This window comes from Suricata suricatta, chromosome 2 (assembly GCF_006229205.1).
Source record: "Suricata suricatta isolate VVHF042 chromosome 2, meerkat_22Aug2017_6uvM2_HiC, whole genome shotgun sequence".
In the NCBI taxonomy this organism is placed as follows: Eukaryota; Metazoa; Chordata; class Mammalia; order Carnivora; family Herpestidae; genus Suricata; species Suricata suricatta.
The window spans coordinates 186,427,479-186,443,081 of record NC_043701.1 but is presented as its reverse complement, the minus strand read 5'-3'; the positions used below and the strand labels follow the sequence as shown (position 1 = coordinate 186,443,081).

General features: G+C 60.3%; 3 protein-coding genes across 4 annotated transcripts in view; 2 read left to right on the top strand and 1 right to left on the bottom strand.

The window, feature by feature from the left end:
* Positions 1–491: 491 nt before the first annotated feature.
* Positions 492–4,580, top strand: FUOM (fucose mutarotase). 2 transcript variants are annotated; one of them, XM_029932842.1, is made up of 6 exons: positions 492–603; positions 1,381–1,449; positions 2,945–3,015; positions 3,205–3,303; positions 3,911–3,984; positions 4,255–4,580. In XM_029932842.1, the coding sequence occupies exons 1-6, from the start codon at positions 519–521 to the stop codon at positions 4,328–4,330; spliced, it is 474 nt and encodes a 157-aa protein (XP_029788702.1). In that variant the 5' UTR covers positions 492–518; the 3' UTR covers positions 4,331–4,580. The 2 variants fall into 2 exon arrangements, with proteins under 2 accessions (XP_029788702.1, XP_029788701.1); XM_029932841.1 differs by lacking the exons at positions 1,381–1,449; positions 2,945–3,015; positions 3,205–3,303; positions 3,911–3,984; positions 4,255–4,580 and adding an exon at positions 809–1,371.
* A 2,069-nt stretch (positions 4,581–6,649) lies between these two features.
* Positions 6,650–11,330, bottom strand: PRAP1 (proline rich acidic protein 1). Its single transcript, XM_029932843.1, has 4 exons — positions 11,254–11,330; positions 8,530–8,596; positions 7,766–7,818; positions 6,650–6,925 (listed from the first exon to the last, which is right to left on the bottom strand). The coding sequence occupies exons 1-4, from the start codon at positions 11,259–11,261 to the stop codon at positions 6,703–6,705; spliced, it is 351 nt and encodes a 116-aa protein (XP_029788703.1). The 5' UTR covers positions 11,262–11,330; the 3' UTR covers positions 6,650–6,702.
* A 3,352-nt stretch (positions 11,331–14,682) lies between these two features.
* CALY (calcyon neuron specific vesicular protein) overlaps positions 14,683–15,603 on the top strand; it is a 9,500-nt gene continuing 8,579 nt past the window's right edge. Inside the window, exon 1 of the mRNA XM_029932839.1 lies at positions 14,683–14,789. The gene's annotated coding sequence lies outside the window, so the exon portion shown is untranslated. The remainder of the gene's footprint in view (positions 14,790–15,603) is intronic.

The window sequence follows — 15,603 nt, the reverse complement described above, 5'->3', positions numbered from 1 at the left end:
GGTGGAGAACGCCCGTGGGATGCGTCCCAGCACACCCTGCTTAGCCCAGAAGCCACACCGCCTGCCCTCCAGGGTGCCCCCACTCCAGGGCAGGCCGGCGGGTGTCCTGAGGGAAGAATGTTGGTTAAAGAAGTCTGATGGGTCTGCCCACCCGCCCTTCCCCACTCAGCGACACCAGGGCCCCGGAGGCCTGGGGTGGGATTGGGGGGTCAGCCAGGACAGGGGGAGTAATGGAAGGGGGACTGGGAGGCCGCGAGGGGCGGCAGCAGGGAGCTCGCACCACAAACACACGGCACCCGGGTCTTGGACCTGGCGGGGTACGCGAAGCCCCGGAAGACGCTTGCGGGGCTGAGTCTGGGGTCGCCCAGGCGCCAGGTCAGCAAGCGCGAGCCGCGGGGCTCCGAGCGTCCAGCCCTCGGTGCCCCTTGCTCGGCCCCGCCCCTTCCATCGAGGCCCCGCCCGCGCACCGCACCTCCCCTTCCGTCGAGGCCCCGCCCCCCGCTGCAGATCCCGCGAACATGGTGGTGCTGAAGGGCGTCCCGGCGCTGCTGTCCCCTGAGCTGCTCTACGCCCTGGCGCGGATGGGGCACGGAGACGAGATCGGTGAGCGCGGCGGGCACAGGGCCTCGGGGACCCCACCTTCAGAAGAAGCCGGGCAGGGGTCCTGGCCCAGGCTGTGGCCCGGCCAGGAGACGACGACTCCCCGTTCCGGGGAAGGGCCGAGTCCTGGGATGAAGGCATTGCGTGGGCCGCCCCGTCCCACTTCCGAGTAGGACACTCCCTCTTCCCCCCGTCCCGCATCCTTTAGGAAACAGAAGCCTGGGCGGTGGCCCAAGCCCCTGCCTAGCCCTTGGTCGGTCCCAGGCGGTCACGAGGACAGCGACCCTTGGTCCAGGCGAATCTGTGTCCCGCAGGCCCGCCTCCTCCCCGACTCCGGCTTTTGTCGGGAGCGCCCCCGGCGGCCAAGTTCCCAGCTCCGGCCTCAGGTCCAGTGTGCCGCTCAGTCTCCAGACCCCTTCCCAGACGGCCCACCGCTGGGAAGGGGTCTGGAGGGGCCGCGCTTTCTGGCGGTTTGTCTTTTCCTGGGGCCGTGGACCTCGGATGGCGGGACGCTGGGCGGGGCTCGGGGCAGCCTCTCGGGGCCGGCCCCCTTGGTGGGTGGAGGCCGCGGATCCAAGCTCCGCCCCCATCCTGGTAACTACTGCTGTTTCTACAGCACTTGGAAACTCCCTGTCCCCGCCCCCAAGTCTGACGGGAGGGGTCGGAGAGGGCAGCGAGCAGGCGACTGGAGGTCTGCGCCCACCCACCAAGTTGAAAGATGGGCTGCGCGGAACCACGGACCCACCAAAGAATGTCTAATCAGGTTGGATGGCTGTTCAGTTCTTGCAGACGTGAACTTCCCCACCTCCTCCATATGCAAGTGTGGCCCGGAGGAGATCCGCGCTGACGGTGAGTCTGCCGCTCCCACAGGGTGGGATTAGGGTGGATGGGCAGTGGGCCCAGCTCCGGGCTCCCCACGTGCTGCAGCTGTGCCCTCACCCCCAATCATTCCCCCAAGCACTTACCAGTGACCCAGGAGATTCTAGTGCCAGGACCCTAGGGGACCTTCTTCAACCTGAACTCAGAGATGAAACCTGGGCTTCCTACTGCAGCCGAGACACCACTGGGTGACTTCATGCAAGTGGGGAAACTGAGCCCCAGTGCCGTGTTGGCTGGCTGAGCACTAGAACACCCAGGTCAGACGTTCACTTTTACTCTGCTCTAGAAATCCCAGTGCTGGTGACCTGGCCTCACAGGCTCCAAGTGCCCACATGCTCTGTTTCTAAGACCCTCTGACCCTCAGGGGTGGGCAGGAGGCCTGACTTGGAGGGTCCTGGGACAGATCCCCAAGGTGATGGTGGTAGTAGAGTTGTACCAAGAGTAAGGTTGGGCCGGGGGGGGGGGGGGGGGGGGGGGGGGGGGGGGGGGGGGGGGCGGGGATGAGGCCACCGACGTCCTGTCCTGTCCTACCTGGCTGGCACTGGGCTCAGACTGGGCATGGCCATTTCCCTTGCCCTCAGCAATGCTGTGAGGGGGCATGACTTTTCCTGGAGAGGCAAAGTCACTGTGGCACAGAGATGTGAAACCCGCCCCTCCGCACAGAGCAGGCCAGTGGTCTGAGGCATGTTCAACGGGCTGCTGGCTCCAGACCCAGTGGCCTTGGCTCACACCCCCTGCTGACAGAGATAAACCCGCTTTGCCTCAGTTTACACCATGAGCCAGATGACCCAAGGAGGATGGGACAGGGCGGGCCATGGGAAAGGCCAAATGCTGTGAGACGAGGAGTGGCCAAGCCTCTGAGTGGCGCGCACGTCCTGCATGTTAGTGGGAGGTAGCAGTTAGGAGCCAGAGCTGAGCTCATGGACAGGTGCAGCCACAGAGCAGAGCGGAGCAAACAGCGGAAGAAAGCGCTCAAGGTTTCACACCAGCAGTTTCTGAATTTCCCAGTTTGGTACAATGAGCACCAGTCCCTCTAATGATCGGAAAGCAGGGGCTGTGGGGACAGCAGGGCAGGTTTGGGGGCAGCCTGGGGCAAGAGCAGCCTCCTCCCAGACCCCATTGTGCTCACCGTGGGATAAAAGTGGCAACCCAAGGGTCATGTTGGGGAACTTCTGGGGTCAGGGAAGTGGCCCAGGTGTCCCTCCTGGTGGATGAGTGTTTGAGGTCCCTACCGATAACCTGCACAGTGCGATGAAGGGGAAGGGGCAGGGTGGGCCTGTAGCCAGGATGGCCACAGCTGCGGTGGCCAGGGTGCCTGCACGCGCCTGCAGGGCCTTCTGTGTCCTGGGCCCAAGTGCGTCCTTGCTGGCCAGCCGAGTGAGGCCCAGGGGAAACGGCATGGACAGGCCAAGAGGGCGGCCAGGTGGGAGAGGGCTGGAGTCTCAGGCTGGCACTGTGCCCTCAGGCCTGGGCATCCCACAGCTCCTGGAGGCCGTGCTGAAGCTGCTGCCCCTGGACACCTATGTAGAGAGCCCGGTGAGTGCCTGTGCCGCTTGCCTTCTTGTCACACCGCAGGGGCCTACTTGCCTTGAGTGAGGAGGGATGTATCCCCAAAGGGCTCTGACCCTGATCAGAGGACCCCTGAACTGTCACCCAGTGTGGGGGCTCGGTAGTGCCCAGGGCAGCTGGACGGACAAGCCGCGCAGCTGACCCCTCTGTGCCTAGGCTGCTGTCATGGACCTGGTGCCCAGCGACAGGACGAAGGGCCTTCAGACTCCGGTGTGGAGGAGCTACGAGTCCATCCTGTCCGGGGCCGGCTGTGCGGTGAGACTGCGGCCCCACCCGCTGCACCTCCTTGGAGGCTGGGAGCAGCGAGGCCGGGGTCCCGAATTCCATGCCACTGCCCCAGCCCTTGCCCACCCTCCACAGAGGGGTGACCCTGGGGGTGTGGCTGTGCCTGCCTCGGGATCCTGACCTGGCTTTGCCTGGGATCCCTCACCCACCCCGACCTGTCTGAGTGGAGCCAGGGGCAAGTGGGGTGTCCCTGGCCCCTGTCTTGTGGTCAGAGGCATGGCTAATGCTGGGTGTCACCCCCACATTGTGAGGGGGCGGGCTTGTCCTCCCAGGACCACTCGCCGGCAGGTGGTGGGCAGGACACACCTGAGGAGAGGATGCCTGGGGCTTCTGTCCTGGGCAGGGGCCCTCCAGCCCTCAGGCCAGCTCCAAGGGATGCCAGGGCCCCAGGCAGACGGCCTCCACAGCGCCCCCCATGCTCCCGCCCATCCAGTCGTCACAGCTCAGAGGCTGAGCGTCCTTAAGAACCCAGCAAGGAGAGCCAGAGAAATGAAGCTCAGGGCAGCCATGTGACCTCATGCCCCTGCTTGGGCCCATGAGGGTTTCTGACCCTTGACCACGACATTTTGCCTTCCAGAACACCCTGGCGAAGATAGAGAGGTTTGAGTTTTATGAGCGGGCCAAAAGGTCTTTTGCTGTTGTAGCAACTGGGTGAGTTCTGGCCAGGCCCCCGGGGTCCTGTGGGGTCCTGCTGGCCGGGCTGGGTCTGGGCCATGCGGGGCCCTCCTCCCCACTCCAGAGCTCCCCCTACCCTCTGCTCATCTCTGCCCCAACTGAGACTAGATGCCGCACTGGGAGCATGACTGCCACAGTTGCCTGAGGACTGGCCCCTGGACTTGTCCAGTGCCCGGGGTGACAGTGGGCGGGGTGGGTGGCAGAGAGTGGATCTCAGCCTGGAGCTCAGCTCACTTCCTGATGCAGGGAGACGGCCCTCTATGGAAACCTCATCCTCACGAAGGGGGTGCTGGTCCCCGATGCCCTGTTCTACGCCTGGTGAAGACCGCCGGGCCCCGGGAGGAATCTGGATCCCTGAGCCACACAGCAGAGGAGCTGGCCCCGCTCAGCAGCACCCAGACTACACCCAGCTGGGAGCCCCGGGGGCCAGGCCGGTCCTGGAAGGGGGCCCTGGGACTGGGATGCACCCAATTTATGAAAATGTGGGAATGTGTAGTGGCTTGTCAGCGTTCTGCCCAGAGGCTTCAACGACAGCCCCATCCTCATAAAGGCTTGTTTGGTTCCAAGCACAAGAGAAGCTATTGGCTCCAAGGAGCGCCCACCCCTCCCTCTGTCCCACTCCTCAGGTTTGGGACAAGAGCTCATACAGGTGGAGACCCCCCCAAACCCCGCCCCAAGGAGACCCCATAGGGGCCTGGTGGGGGGCCAGACTATGCAAGAGGCCTGGAGGTGGGTGGAGCCCAGGTGGCCCTGAGTGGAGAGACTACAGAATGCTCTGGGGGCCTTTGAGAAGTCCCACGTCCGGGTGGGCAGGTGCCAGGGGCTGATCCGGGTGCTCCAGGAGGTGCTCATGTGTGTGGGTGCTGAGGAGGGTGGGGGCTAGTCAGCCGGGCTCCTTGCTGTGATCTCTGTTCCCTCTCTCCAGTGGTTGAGTGCCTACTGAATATGCAGCAGCCTGAACTGTCCGGGGAAATGGGCAGGTGGGGGTAAAGTACAGGACACGGCTCAAGCAGCAGGCAAAGGGCCAGCTGGCCCGAAGGCACGCATAGGAAACTGTCATGGCTTCCAGCATGAGGCTTGGGTTGGGCCTCGGGGTGGGAGGGATCTGCACCACCACTCTGGACCCCAGGGTCTCCCCCGAACCCTCCCCTTCCCCTCCAGACCTTCTTTCAGCCATGTGGGTGCAGGAGTTGGCATGACCAGGGGCCCCCAGGCCTCAGAAGCTGGGGAAGGGCCCCCTGCTTGAGCCCAGGCTGGTGCACCACATGCCAAGGAGGGCAGGCGAGCCCACTGGGCTGCAGATCTGGGGCTCAGCCCGGGGAAGAGACCCTCCCCTGGGCCAGTTCCTGCCAGGGCTTAGCCTCAGACTCCTGATTCCACTGCCACTTGTAGCCACACAAAGGCTTTTCTTTAAACAGCTTTATTGAGACTTAACTGACATAGTAAATTGTACACGTTTAAAGTGTACAATTAAATACCTTGGGATGTTGTCTACACTTGAGAGGCCTCTTGCCGCTGCCAGTGTCTCTGCTCCTGAGGCTTGTGCACCTCAACTGCACGCTCCCCAACCCCCAGCTCACCCCGCCTCTCCGTGCCCTCAGCCACATGGCTGTGCCTTTGGGTTGGAGGAAATGCCCATGCGGAATCTTGGCTCCAGTAATGCTGGAGAGAGACTTGGCCACAAACACCACTCAGGGCTGTGTCCACCACTGACCTTGGATCTGAGCTGTGCACCAGTCCCCAGCTGCCCACACCCAAATTGCTTGCAGATGGCTATCCTTGACCCGAGGGGCTGTGAACCCTCCTGTGTGCCACACAGAATCCAGTTCTGGGGCATCCCCAGTACACAGGTCTGGGGTGAGAGCAGGGCATGCAAGGTGCACAGAGGTGAGGCTTGAACCCGCTCTGCTGTTAGGGCGGGACCTTGAACAGGCTGCTGTCCAGTGTGGGGATAGCAATGCCAGGTGGTGACCCGTCAGGCAAAGCATCAGGATGAGGACCACTATTCAGGTCCTCAGAGGTGCTTGGGACCCATGGAAGGACACGGAGCTCTGGGGCCTGAGGTCACCTTGGACCAGCCCATCCCCAGAGCAGCCGGCTGCATTGGAATCAAGAGCTTGGTGGTCTCTGCCTGGCACTTCTGCCTCAACCGCTGGGGCAGCTCCGGCTGGGGGCAGAGGGCACTAAATCCCCCCTCTCGCTGCAGGGACATGGTCGCCACACAGAAACGGCACACACTTGATGTGTGAAAGAACCAGTGATCCTGTCCCTGCAGCTGTAACATCAGGCTGTGCCGAGGGATTAAGGACATCACACACAGCATTGGGCAGCCCGCAGAGGAGCGCTGGAGTCTGGGCCCGAGCCCCCTCCCCCTCTCCTGTCCTCCCAAGTGTTCCCCAGGGCCCACCTGGGGGTTGCTGACTGGTCCCAACCCCCGACTTCTGCCATGCCCCTGGCCCCATCCCAACAGACAAGGAGGAGGCCTGAGGCAGCAGATCATGCCAGGAGCAGGGGTGCTCGGTTGGGGAGCCTCGGGGGCCTCTCGATGAGTGGGGACAAGCCCGTGGTCCCAGGAGGACATAGGCCCCCCTTCTCCCAGACAGAGCAGGCTCCGGCCGCTGTCACTGCTCTTGAAGATAGGTGAGGTGCGCATCTGCAAGGTTTATTTTTCCAGTTGAGGAGGGCTCAGGGCGCTCAGGAGTCCTCCCTGGGGTGGTAGATGTGGTCTCGATCCTCCTCTGGCCCCTGAAGCCCCTGGTGAGGTGGCAGTGCCCAAGACCAGACCCCTGCCTCGTCCTGGGCCTCCTCGGGCGGCGGGTGGTACAGGCTGTCACGGTCAGGCTCCGGGTCCCAGCCAGACAGCCCCGAGAGCTGCTTGTCCCTTCTCAGAGAAGTGGGAACTCGGGCGCCCCGGGTCCTAGGAGCACCGCTGAGTCAGGGCCACAGGCGCCACAGGAGGCAGCCAGCCAACCCCAGCGATAAGGGCACCCACCACCCTACGAGCAGCCTGGGGACTCTGGGGGTTCTGGGGGTGAGACCTAGTGGGAAACTGCTCCCCACCAAGGTCCCTGGTGGCTCTGTTCCATTACTTGGCAGTGGCCCTGGGGCCCCAGGACAAGCACTGCCATCCCTCTCCCCCACCCTGCTTAAGAGCTATGACCAGGCAGCCCCCATGGGACCCAGCCCCAAAAGGTAGGCATCCTCACCACATCCCTGAGCTGCAGGGGGCCCAGGAAGGCTGGAGTGTCCTCCCAAGGGTGTCCCTGAGAAAATACCCTGGCCCAACACATGCTTCCCTGGCCACAACCCTGGGCCATGAAGACCCAGAGAGCTTGGGCAGGAGCCCCACCCCCACCCCCGTTCCAGACATCAGGCCTGTGCAGGCCGGGGAGTGACACTGTGTCCTCTGGCCTGGCCAGGTGTGGCCCTGAGGGAGGAACCAGCCAAGGTTGCCTTGTGTGGATGTAGGGAAAGGGTCATAGCTTAGAAGTGGCTCTGCTGAGGCCACAGTCCTGGGGGTGAGGGGACAGCCACCCTAGAGGATCAGCCTAGAGCCCTCAGACCCAGTGCTCTACTTGGTTGCTGACAGATTCTAGGGGTCCCATGCTGCCTGCAGCCCTGCTCCTCCTGAAAGCTGCTGGGCAGGATTTCCCCTCTGTCCACCGATGCCGTTAGCTTGGGGCATGGGCTGGCGGGGGTGGCGGGCTGAAAGGGGCAACAGCAGGGGAATGCACAAGGGGCTGCTGGGGACGCTCACTCCGCTGTGTCCTGCTCAGGGGCTCCAATTTTGCCTTTGGTCTCAATGAGGACCTGGAAGAAAAGGTCACAGGTGTGGGCTCCATGCAGTCCACAAGGGTCCAAAGTCAGAGGACACCTGGAGAGAGAGGGCTCCAAGGCCCCCTGGACCACACCTGCCAAAGCCACCCCTCCACCCCTCTGCCCTCTGGGGACTGGGTGGAGGCCCTGTGGTTACTGAAGAGACAGGGCAGCTCCTGGGGTTGCGTCTGCACCCCCGTCTCGGGCTGATGGCTAGAGGAAGGGGCCAGGTCCTCATCCCAGCCCTCTTGTAGAGGACAGGGGAGTATATGAAGCAGGTGACCCCGTGGAGGGACCAGCTAGCTGTCCCTTGCTGGGAAGGGTTGGGCCTCTCCCAGGTGTGCAAATCTGAGTGGTCGTGACCCAAGGCAGGGAGGCATGGGAGGGGGGGTAGGACACAGCACAGAAGGGATCGGAGCAGCGACGCCCAAGGACGGAGGGCGTGCCCTCACAGTGCAAGTGTGTGTCATCTAAGGCCCCTCCTCCACCCGGATCCCTTAGGTGTCACTGAGCTTTTTCCCCTCAGACCTCCCCCCTCCCCGCTCCTCATCCTGAGGGTCCCTACCAGCGCCCACAGGGCCACCCACCGCACAGAGACCTGCAGTCACATTAGTGCCCTGCCTTCTCTGTCACAGGCCAGCTTGGTGCCCTTTCTTCACACTCCTTGCTGGTGGAGTGGGGGCAGGCAGAGCCCTTTACACATACCTGGCGCTTGGACGCCAAGCCCCTCTCCCCCAGCAGCAGGGCCGCCAGGCTGGTGACCAGGAGGAGCCTGAGGGGACCAGAGAGGAGAGTGAGAGGTAGGCCAGGGCTGCTCCTGCCCCTCGGCCTCTAGATAGGACAGCTAGGTGGGTGGCCTGCTGTCGCTGACAACCTGAGTCCCAGCCAGGGAGGCCTGGGGCCAGGCCCACAGATAGTTTTATCATCTCCTCCTCTCACAGACCAAAGACACACAGGCACAGGGAGGTGGAAATGCCACAGGCCCACACCTGCTCCCAGGCCTCCTCAGACCGGGGACCACTGTGCCCCACGTCTGGACAGACCCCACGCTACCGGCAGCAGAGACGGATCCTTCAGCTCCTGGCCTCTGTGCTGGTGGCTGCACACGGACACACACACACCTCGTGGGCAGAGAGAAGTGCGGGCTCGCACACCCTATGCTCAGGGGCTATTGGGCTAGGACTTGCGGCTCTCAGAGTGCTCCGTGCCCATGGCACCCCTGCAACTAGCCCCGTGGCTCCCTCAGGCTCCCTCTGTCTCAGAGCTGTGGGTGCACAGGGGTGCCAGTACTGGCCGGGAGCCCAGGAGGAGGCCGGCACCCTGCCTGACACATTCAACCGGACCCCTAGGGAGGCCAGGATGGCCAACAGGGGAGAGGAGGTCAAGGATCAAGCCTGAGCACGGAGTCTGAAGAGCAATGGGCAAAGATAGGAGATACACGCAGGACAAGTGATCAATGAACCCAACAGCAAAGATTCTAGAAGCCTCATGCAAGATGGGCAGGAGAACAGGGGAGGGAGACTGGTGCAGTGTGTGTGTGTGTGTGTGTGTGTGTGTGTGTGTGTGTGTGCACGCGCGCCAGCACGTGCATGGTGTGTGCGTGTGGTGTGTGGTACATGTGTGGATGGTGGGGGGTGTGGTGTGTGTGTGCATGGGTGTGGTGTGCATTTATGAGCATGTGTATGTGTGTGTTTTGTTAAAAAGCAAGACAGGGGTGCCTGGGTGGCTCAGTCGGTTAAGCACCGGCTTCGGCTCAGGTCAGATCTCACCGTTCGTGGGCTCGAGCCCCGCGTCAGGCTCTGTGCTGATGGCTAGCTCAGAGCCTGGAGCCTGCTTCGGATTCTGTGTCCCCCTCTCTCTCTGACCCTCCCCTGCTCTCACTGTCTCTGTCTCTCAAAAATAAATAAAAACCATAAAAAAAAATTGTAAAAAAAAAAAAAGCAAGACAACAGCCCCAAACTGGGATCGTCACGCTAAGCCCCATGTCACCAACCCGAGGCCTAATTACAGGTTAGGCTCCCCCGGAAACGGATCCTTCCAGAAGTCAGGCGGGAAGCGCCCGGCACTGCGGGTAAGTTATCCACCTGATCGGCCCCTGCCGTCTGGTAAAGAAGAATCACCGCCACCAACCTACCTTGGCTTCTAGAACCTCCCGTCCCCTCCCTTCTGCCTGTAAGGGTCTTTCATTGCACACAGCCCCCGGAGCGCCTTCCTGGCTGCTGGCTGGGACGCTGCCCGTTTCTAATTGATTTTGCTCAAATAAACTCAAAATGTTTTATATGCCTCAGTTTACCCTCTGACAGTCTGTGCGTACACAGGGCTCTCCCTGGCGCTCTGGGAGGGTTTCCTTCTGTCTCCGCAGCTGGCGGGGTGGCAGGCTGGGCAGGGCTGGGCAGGCCCAGGAAGCTGGGGGTCAGCAGGGGCATCGGACTGAGCCTTCCTACAAGCTGCCTGCCCTGTAGCCCCAGATTCCAGCCCCACAAAGACTTCTGCTTCTTCAAGTGGCTCAGCATAGGCCTCTCTCCAAGAAGACAGCTCTGGACCCCAAGGCTCCTAACCCTAGCCCAGTGGCCCACCTCTCACCAAGGGAGGCATGGCCTCCGGTTCAAGCTGGGGTCCCCAGGAGAACCCCCCCACCCTGCAGAAACGGAGGGCAAGGGGAGGGCTCTGGCTTGAGGAGGAGGAAAGGGACCCCCACAGGAGGAACGGAGCCTCCGACCCCAGGGCCCAGCACACACCCCAGCTGCTGGGGTGACTTTCCCTTAGGGTAGCATCTGACCCCTACCCTGCCAGCCTCCAGCCTCCTCTTCTTTATTTTTTTTTATGTTTATTTATTATTGATACAGAGAGAAACAGAGCATGAGTGGGGGAGGGGCAGAGAGAGGGGGAGACACAGAATCTGAAACAGGCTCCAGGCTCTGGGCTGTCAGCACAGAGCCTGACGCGGGGCTCGAACCCACAAGCCGTGAGATCATGACCTGGGCCGAAGTCGGGCGCTTAACCACCCAGGCGCCCCTGAGCCACCCAGGCGCCCCTCCAGCCTCATCTTCTTGACCCAACCCTCTCTTTTGGACAGTCACAGACTTGGTGCCTCCTACCTCCCACCTCCAGGAGTGACTGGGTCAGGGGACACCCCTAGGGACAGGTGTGCCCTCTCTCTCATGGGGATCACAGGGGTGGCCCTCAAATCCAGTGCCCAGACACAGACAGCAGATGGCTGACTATCACAGGTAGCTCCGGAGGGAGAGCTCGACACCCTGGGGGCTGGAGCCACACACTGGCCTGAGGACATGGAGCCACCCCATCTCTCCCCCCGCCCCCAGCTCCCTCCCCTGGAACCACCTGAGCCAGGGCTCCTGCACCGGAGTGACTGGACGGCGGAGTGCCAGGACTGAGTGGGGGTCCGGCTTCAGGGGTACCGGGCATTACCTCCTCATGGTTAGGTCTCCTTCTCGGTGTAGAGGGTGCCCCCGGGGACCTGTGGCTCCAGATCCAAGTAGACAGTAATGCAGACACAGGCCCCGTTCCGCCCCACCCAGGTTCCTCGGGGTTTTATGGCCCCCACGTAGGCGTGTCTGGACAGAGGTCAGAGACCAGGGTTCCCAACTGCACTTGTGACTGGGTCTGCCCAGCTGGCTCTCCACCACCCACTTCAGGACACATCTGTCACAGTTCAGCCTCCCACATCAGCCCCCACAGTGGAATCTGCAGCTTTGCGGGCCACTCCTCCTGGCCACCCCCCCAACAAAACGTCCGATGTTGCAGGCCCCAGCCCTGCGACCTGCGGGCATTGGACCCAAAACTGGGCTGACTGGTTGGCTGGACCCCCTCCCCCCGCCTCATGGGCACAGGCCTCTCCAGGAGCTGATTTTGCAAAAGGACACGCACAAAGGGTGGGGCTTCCCACAGGTCTGAGTGAGGACTGTTACAACCAGCCAGGGCAGGGCTCTGGAGCCTGACCCACCGCACAGCGCGGGAGCCATTGAGAAGGGGGTGTCCCACAAGCGCTGAGCCCTGGGCATGGGCGGAGGGGGCCAGCGACCTCATGGGGGATGCAGTGCCCCAACCCCAGGGCAGGGGCTAGGTGGCTCCACAGGGGAGGTGTCGGGGGAGCAGCCTTAAAAACTGCCTCAGTGGTCCCGACTGCCTGACTCGGTTTTGTTAAGATGGCAATTCTCCCAAATCTGATCTATAGGTTTGATGCAACTCTTATCAAATTCCTAGCAGGATTCTTTGAAAAAATCTGCAAGTTGGTCCTAAAACTTATGTGAAAAGGCCAAAAACTCAGCCAAAACAACTTTCTAAAAGAATGGACAAAATTGGAAGGCATACACTACCTCCATCCAACACTTGCTCTAATGCTGCGGTGACAAGGGACACACCACAGACACGTAGATTTGTGCATAAAGCAGTGACATGGTGTTGAGGGTCTAGAAATAAACCCATGCATGTAGGGACAATTAATTCTTGACAAAGATGTCAAAACCATTTGATATGGGAAGGTTAGTGTTTTCAACAAAACGCTGAGACAGCAAATACCCATATGCAAAACAAAAAAACAAAAAACTTAGACCTGTAACCTAACCTACATTATACACACAAGTTACTCAGAATGCATCCATTTTTAATTTTTTTCTTTTTTGAGAGAGAGCACAAGTGGGGAAGGGGCAGAGAGTGATGGGGCAGAGGATCTGAAGCAGGCTCTGGGCTGTCAGCATGGAACCCAATTCGGGACTCAAACTTATGAACCATGAGATCATGACCGGAGCTGAGGTGGGGTGCTCAATCGACTGAGCCACCCAGCCACCCCCAAAATGCATCATTCTTTTTTTTTAATTTTTTAAATGTTTTTTGATTTTTGAGAGAGACAGAGTGTGAACAGCGGAGGGCACACAGAGAGGAAGACACAGAATCCAAAGCAGGCTCCAGGCTCTGAGCTATCAGCATAGAGCCCTACCCAGGGCTCAAACTCACAAACTGTGAGATCATGACTTGAGCTGAAGTCAGAAACCTCACCAAGCGAGCCACCCAGGAGCCTCAAAATGCATCATTCTTAAATATAAAAGCACAATTATGAAATCTCTGGAAGAAAAAAAATGAAAAAATTATCATTGCCTTGGGTTAGGTAAACAGTTCTTAAGTATAGCACCAAAAGCATGGTACCAAAAAAACCCGATACAGTGGACTTCACCAAAATTACAAACTTTTACATGCGCAAAGATGTCATCAAGAAAGAGAAAAGACAAGTCATAGACTGAGAGACACTGTTTGTAAATCGTATATTTGATAAAGGACTTGTATCCAGAATATATAAAGAGTTCTTACAAGTCAATAATAAGACAAACAACCCATCGAAAAACATTCGGAACATTTGAATGGATATTTCACATAAGCTATATAAGTGGCTAATAAATCCATAAAGAAATGCTTAGTATCATTAGTTATTAGTGATTCAGGCTCAAAACATAGTGAGATATCATTCCAAGTCTGAGGTCAAAATTTCTTATGTGGAAATTCTAACCCTCAGCACCTCAGAATGTGGTTGATTTGGATATGGGATCTTTGAAGAGATAAGTTAAAATGAGGTCATATGGAGGGAGGGTGTGTGGCTGGCTGGGTCGGTGGAGCATGCAGCTTTTGATATTGAGGTCGTGAGTTCGAGCCCTGAGTCGGGTATAGAGATTACTTAAGCAAACAAAACAAAACAAACAAACAAACAAACCAAACAAGGTCTCTGGGTGGGCCTAATCCATGCTGACTGGCATCCTTATAAGAAGAGGGAGCGAGGACACAGACACGCATAGAGGGGCGACCATCTGAAGACACAAGCCGAGGACAGAAGCCTCAGAGGAAGCCCACCGCACCCGCACCAGATACCAGGAACTAAATCCGTTGTGCAGCCACCCAGTCCCATCCAGTCCCACCCAGTCTGTAGCGCTTTGTCACAGCGGCCCTGATACAGATGGCTATTATAAAAAAGACAGATAATCACAAGTGTTGATGAAGAGGGGAGAGACAGGAGCCCTCGTACTTTGCTCTGGGAGTGTAAAATGGTGCAGTTCTTTTGAAAAAAGTTGAGCATTTTCTTAAGTTAAATGTAAACTACCATCTGACCTAGCAATTCCACTCCTAGGTACCTGCCCAAGAGAAGTGAAGGCCTGTGTCCACACAAGGACACATGGGACAGTGTTCATGGCAACATTGTCAACAACAGACAGAGCTGGAAACAGTCCAGATGCCCGACAGTGGATACGACGGGGCCCATCCTTTCCATGGGGTCCCACTCAGCAGCAAAAGGGGGTGAATCACCCATAGGCTTCGCTTAAGCCAGCCAGCCACGCGCAGCCCGACCCCAGCCAGCTGAGCCAGGGGGTCCCATCTGCCACGGCACCCAGTGGCTGCGCAGACGCCTACTGAGCACTTTCTCTGCACCACGCACAGCAGTGACCGCAAGTGACAGGCGTGCCCTAGGAAAGGCGGCAGCCGAAGGGCTTGAGGCACTGAGACATGACGAGGCCCTGCTCTGGCAGACGTGGCGGCCGAACCAGCTGCGCCTGAATACTGCGGCCCAAGGGGAGCAAGAAGGCCAGTGTGAGCACCTGACGAGGGTGGTGGTGCAGAGCCTGGACACCCCCTGGCCGAGGAGCAGCCAGGGCTCAGGCAGCCAAGGTGCCTGACCCCTGCAGCGAGGTGGTGTGCGTGTGTGAGCTGAGTGTGTAAGACTGTGGGGGGGGGGGTGTGCCAGGCACAGCTTCAATTAGGGGGGCACAGTGGGAGGGGAGCGGCTGCGGCAGACGCAACTACTCAGCTCCCTCCGCCACTGTCTCCCCGGCAACAGCAGCCTCGGTCTCGGCTCGGCCCCTCCCCCCGCCCCGCCCCGGCTGCGAAGCGTCTGGAACCGCATCCTTCCTCCGCATCCTCATCCCGAGACCGCATCCTGCAGCAGCTGCTTGTTGGAGCCGCCTGTGAGCCATTTCCACATTTCTCCTGGTGGAGCGGGGGGATGGGGAAGGGGGGCCGAGTGTGCACAGGGGAGTGTGCACGGGTGTGGGAGGGACATGCAAGGGTGCGTATGCAGGTGCGTGTGCAAGGTGCGTGTGCAGGGATGGGAGAGTGTTTGGCGGGGGAGGGGGGCACTGCGCTGACCCAATGGAGGCCAGGCTGAGCTGGGGGTCTTCCTGTGGGGGGGGTCTCTGCTGACCGGAGCAGGGGTGCTGTCCCCAGGACTCCCGGAGGATCGGGGGCCTCCGCGGGGTAAGCCGCTGCCTGGACCTTCCAGAAGAACCCTAGGTGACCCGCCTTGCAGAGACCCGACGTGCTGCCCGGACCCCCATCCTCATCAGAGCAGCGCAGCTTGGGGGGGAGGGGTCGTACTGCGTGTCATCAGCTTCCTCACCTTGGTGACCGCAGCCCCGTCTCCCATGCAGGTCTTAGAGAGCCACTGGGAGCTGGGCGTCCCCTGGGTGGGGAGGGGGTGCCAGTTCTGAGCGTGGGGGGAGCGCAGGGGGATGGGAGAAGCAGTGAGGTAGAAGGCGTCAGACGGACCAGACCACGGAGAAGCGCTGCTGGCACCGAGAGCGGGGTGCCTGTAGGGGGGGGCAGTGCGTAGTGGCCAGGAGGTAGGCAGAGGGGTATTTTTCCAGAACCACCTGCCGCAGACCCTGGACGGGGAGCCACAGGTGGCTGGTATGCGGGAGCCAAAGCTGGGCGGGGCCGGGGCCTGCAGTCCACCGACCCTGAAACCAAAAGCCAAACCCACGGCCCGCGGGCAGGGCGGCT

Excerpts from the sequence above, each read along its gene's own strand:
- FUOM (XM_029932841.1), top strand. The coding sequence starts at position 519 with ATGGTGGTGCTGAAGGGCGTCCCGGCGCTGCTGTCCCCTGAGCTGCTC. Across the intron at positions 604-808 it reads GGGGCACGGAGACGAGATCG|GAAACAGAAGCCTGGGCGGT; the intron begins GTGAGCGCGGCG and ends CGCATCCTTTAG.
- PRAP1 (XM_029932843.1), bottom strand. Across the intron at positions 7,819-8,529 it reads GCTTGGCGTCCAAGCGCCAG|GTCCTCATTGAGACCAAAGG; the intron begins GTATGTGTAAAG and ends CTTTTCTTCCAG. Across the intron at positions 6,926-7,765 it reads CCTGAGCAGGACACAGCGGA|GACCCGGGGCGCCCGAGTTC; the intron begins GTGAGCGTCCCC and ends CGGTGCTCCTAG.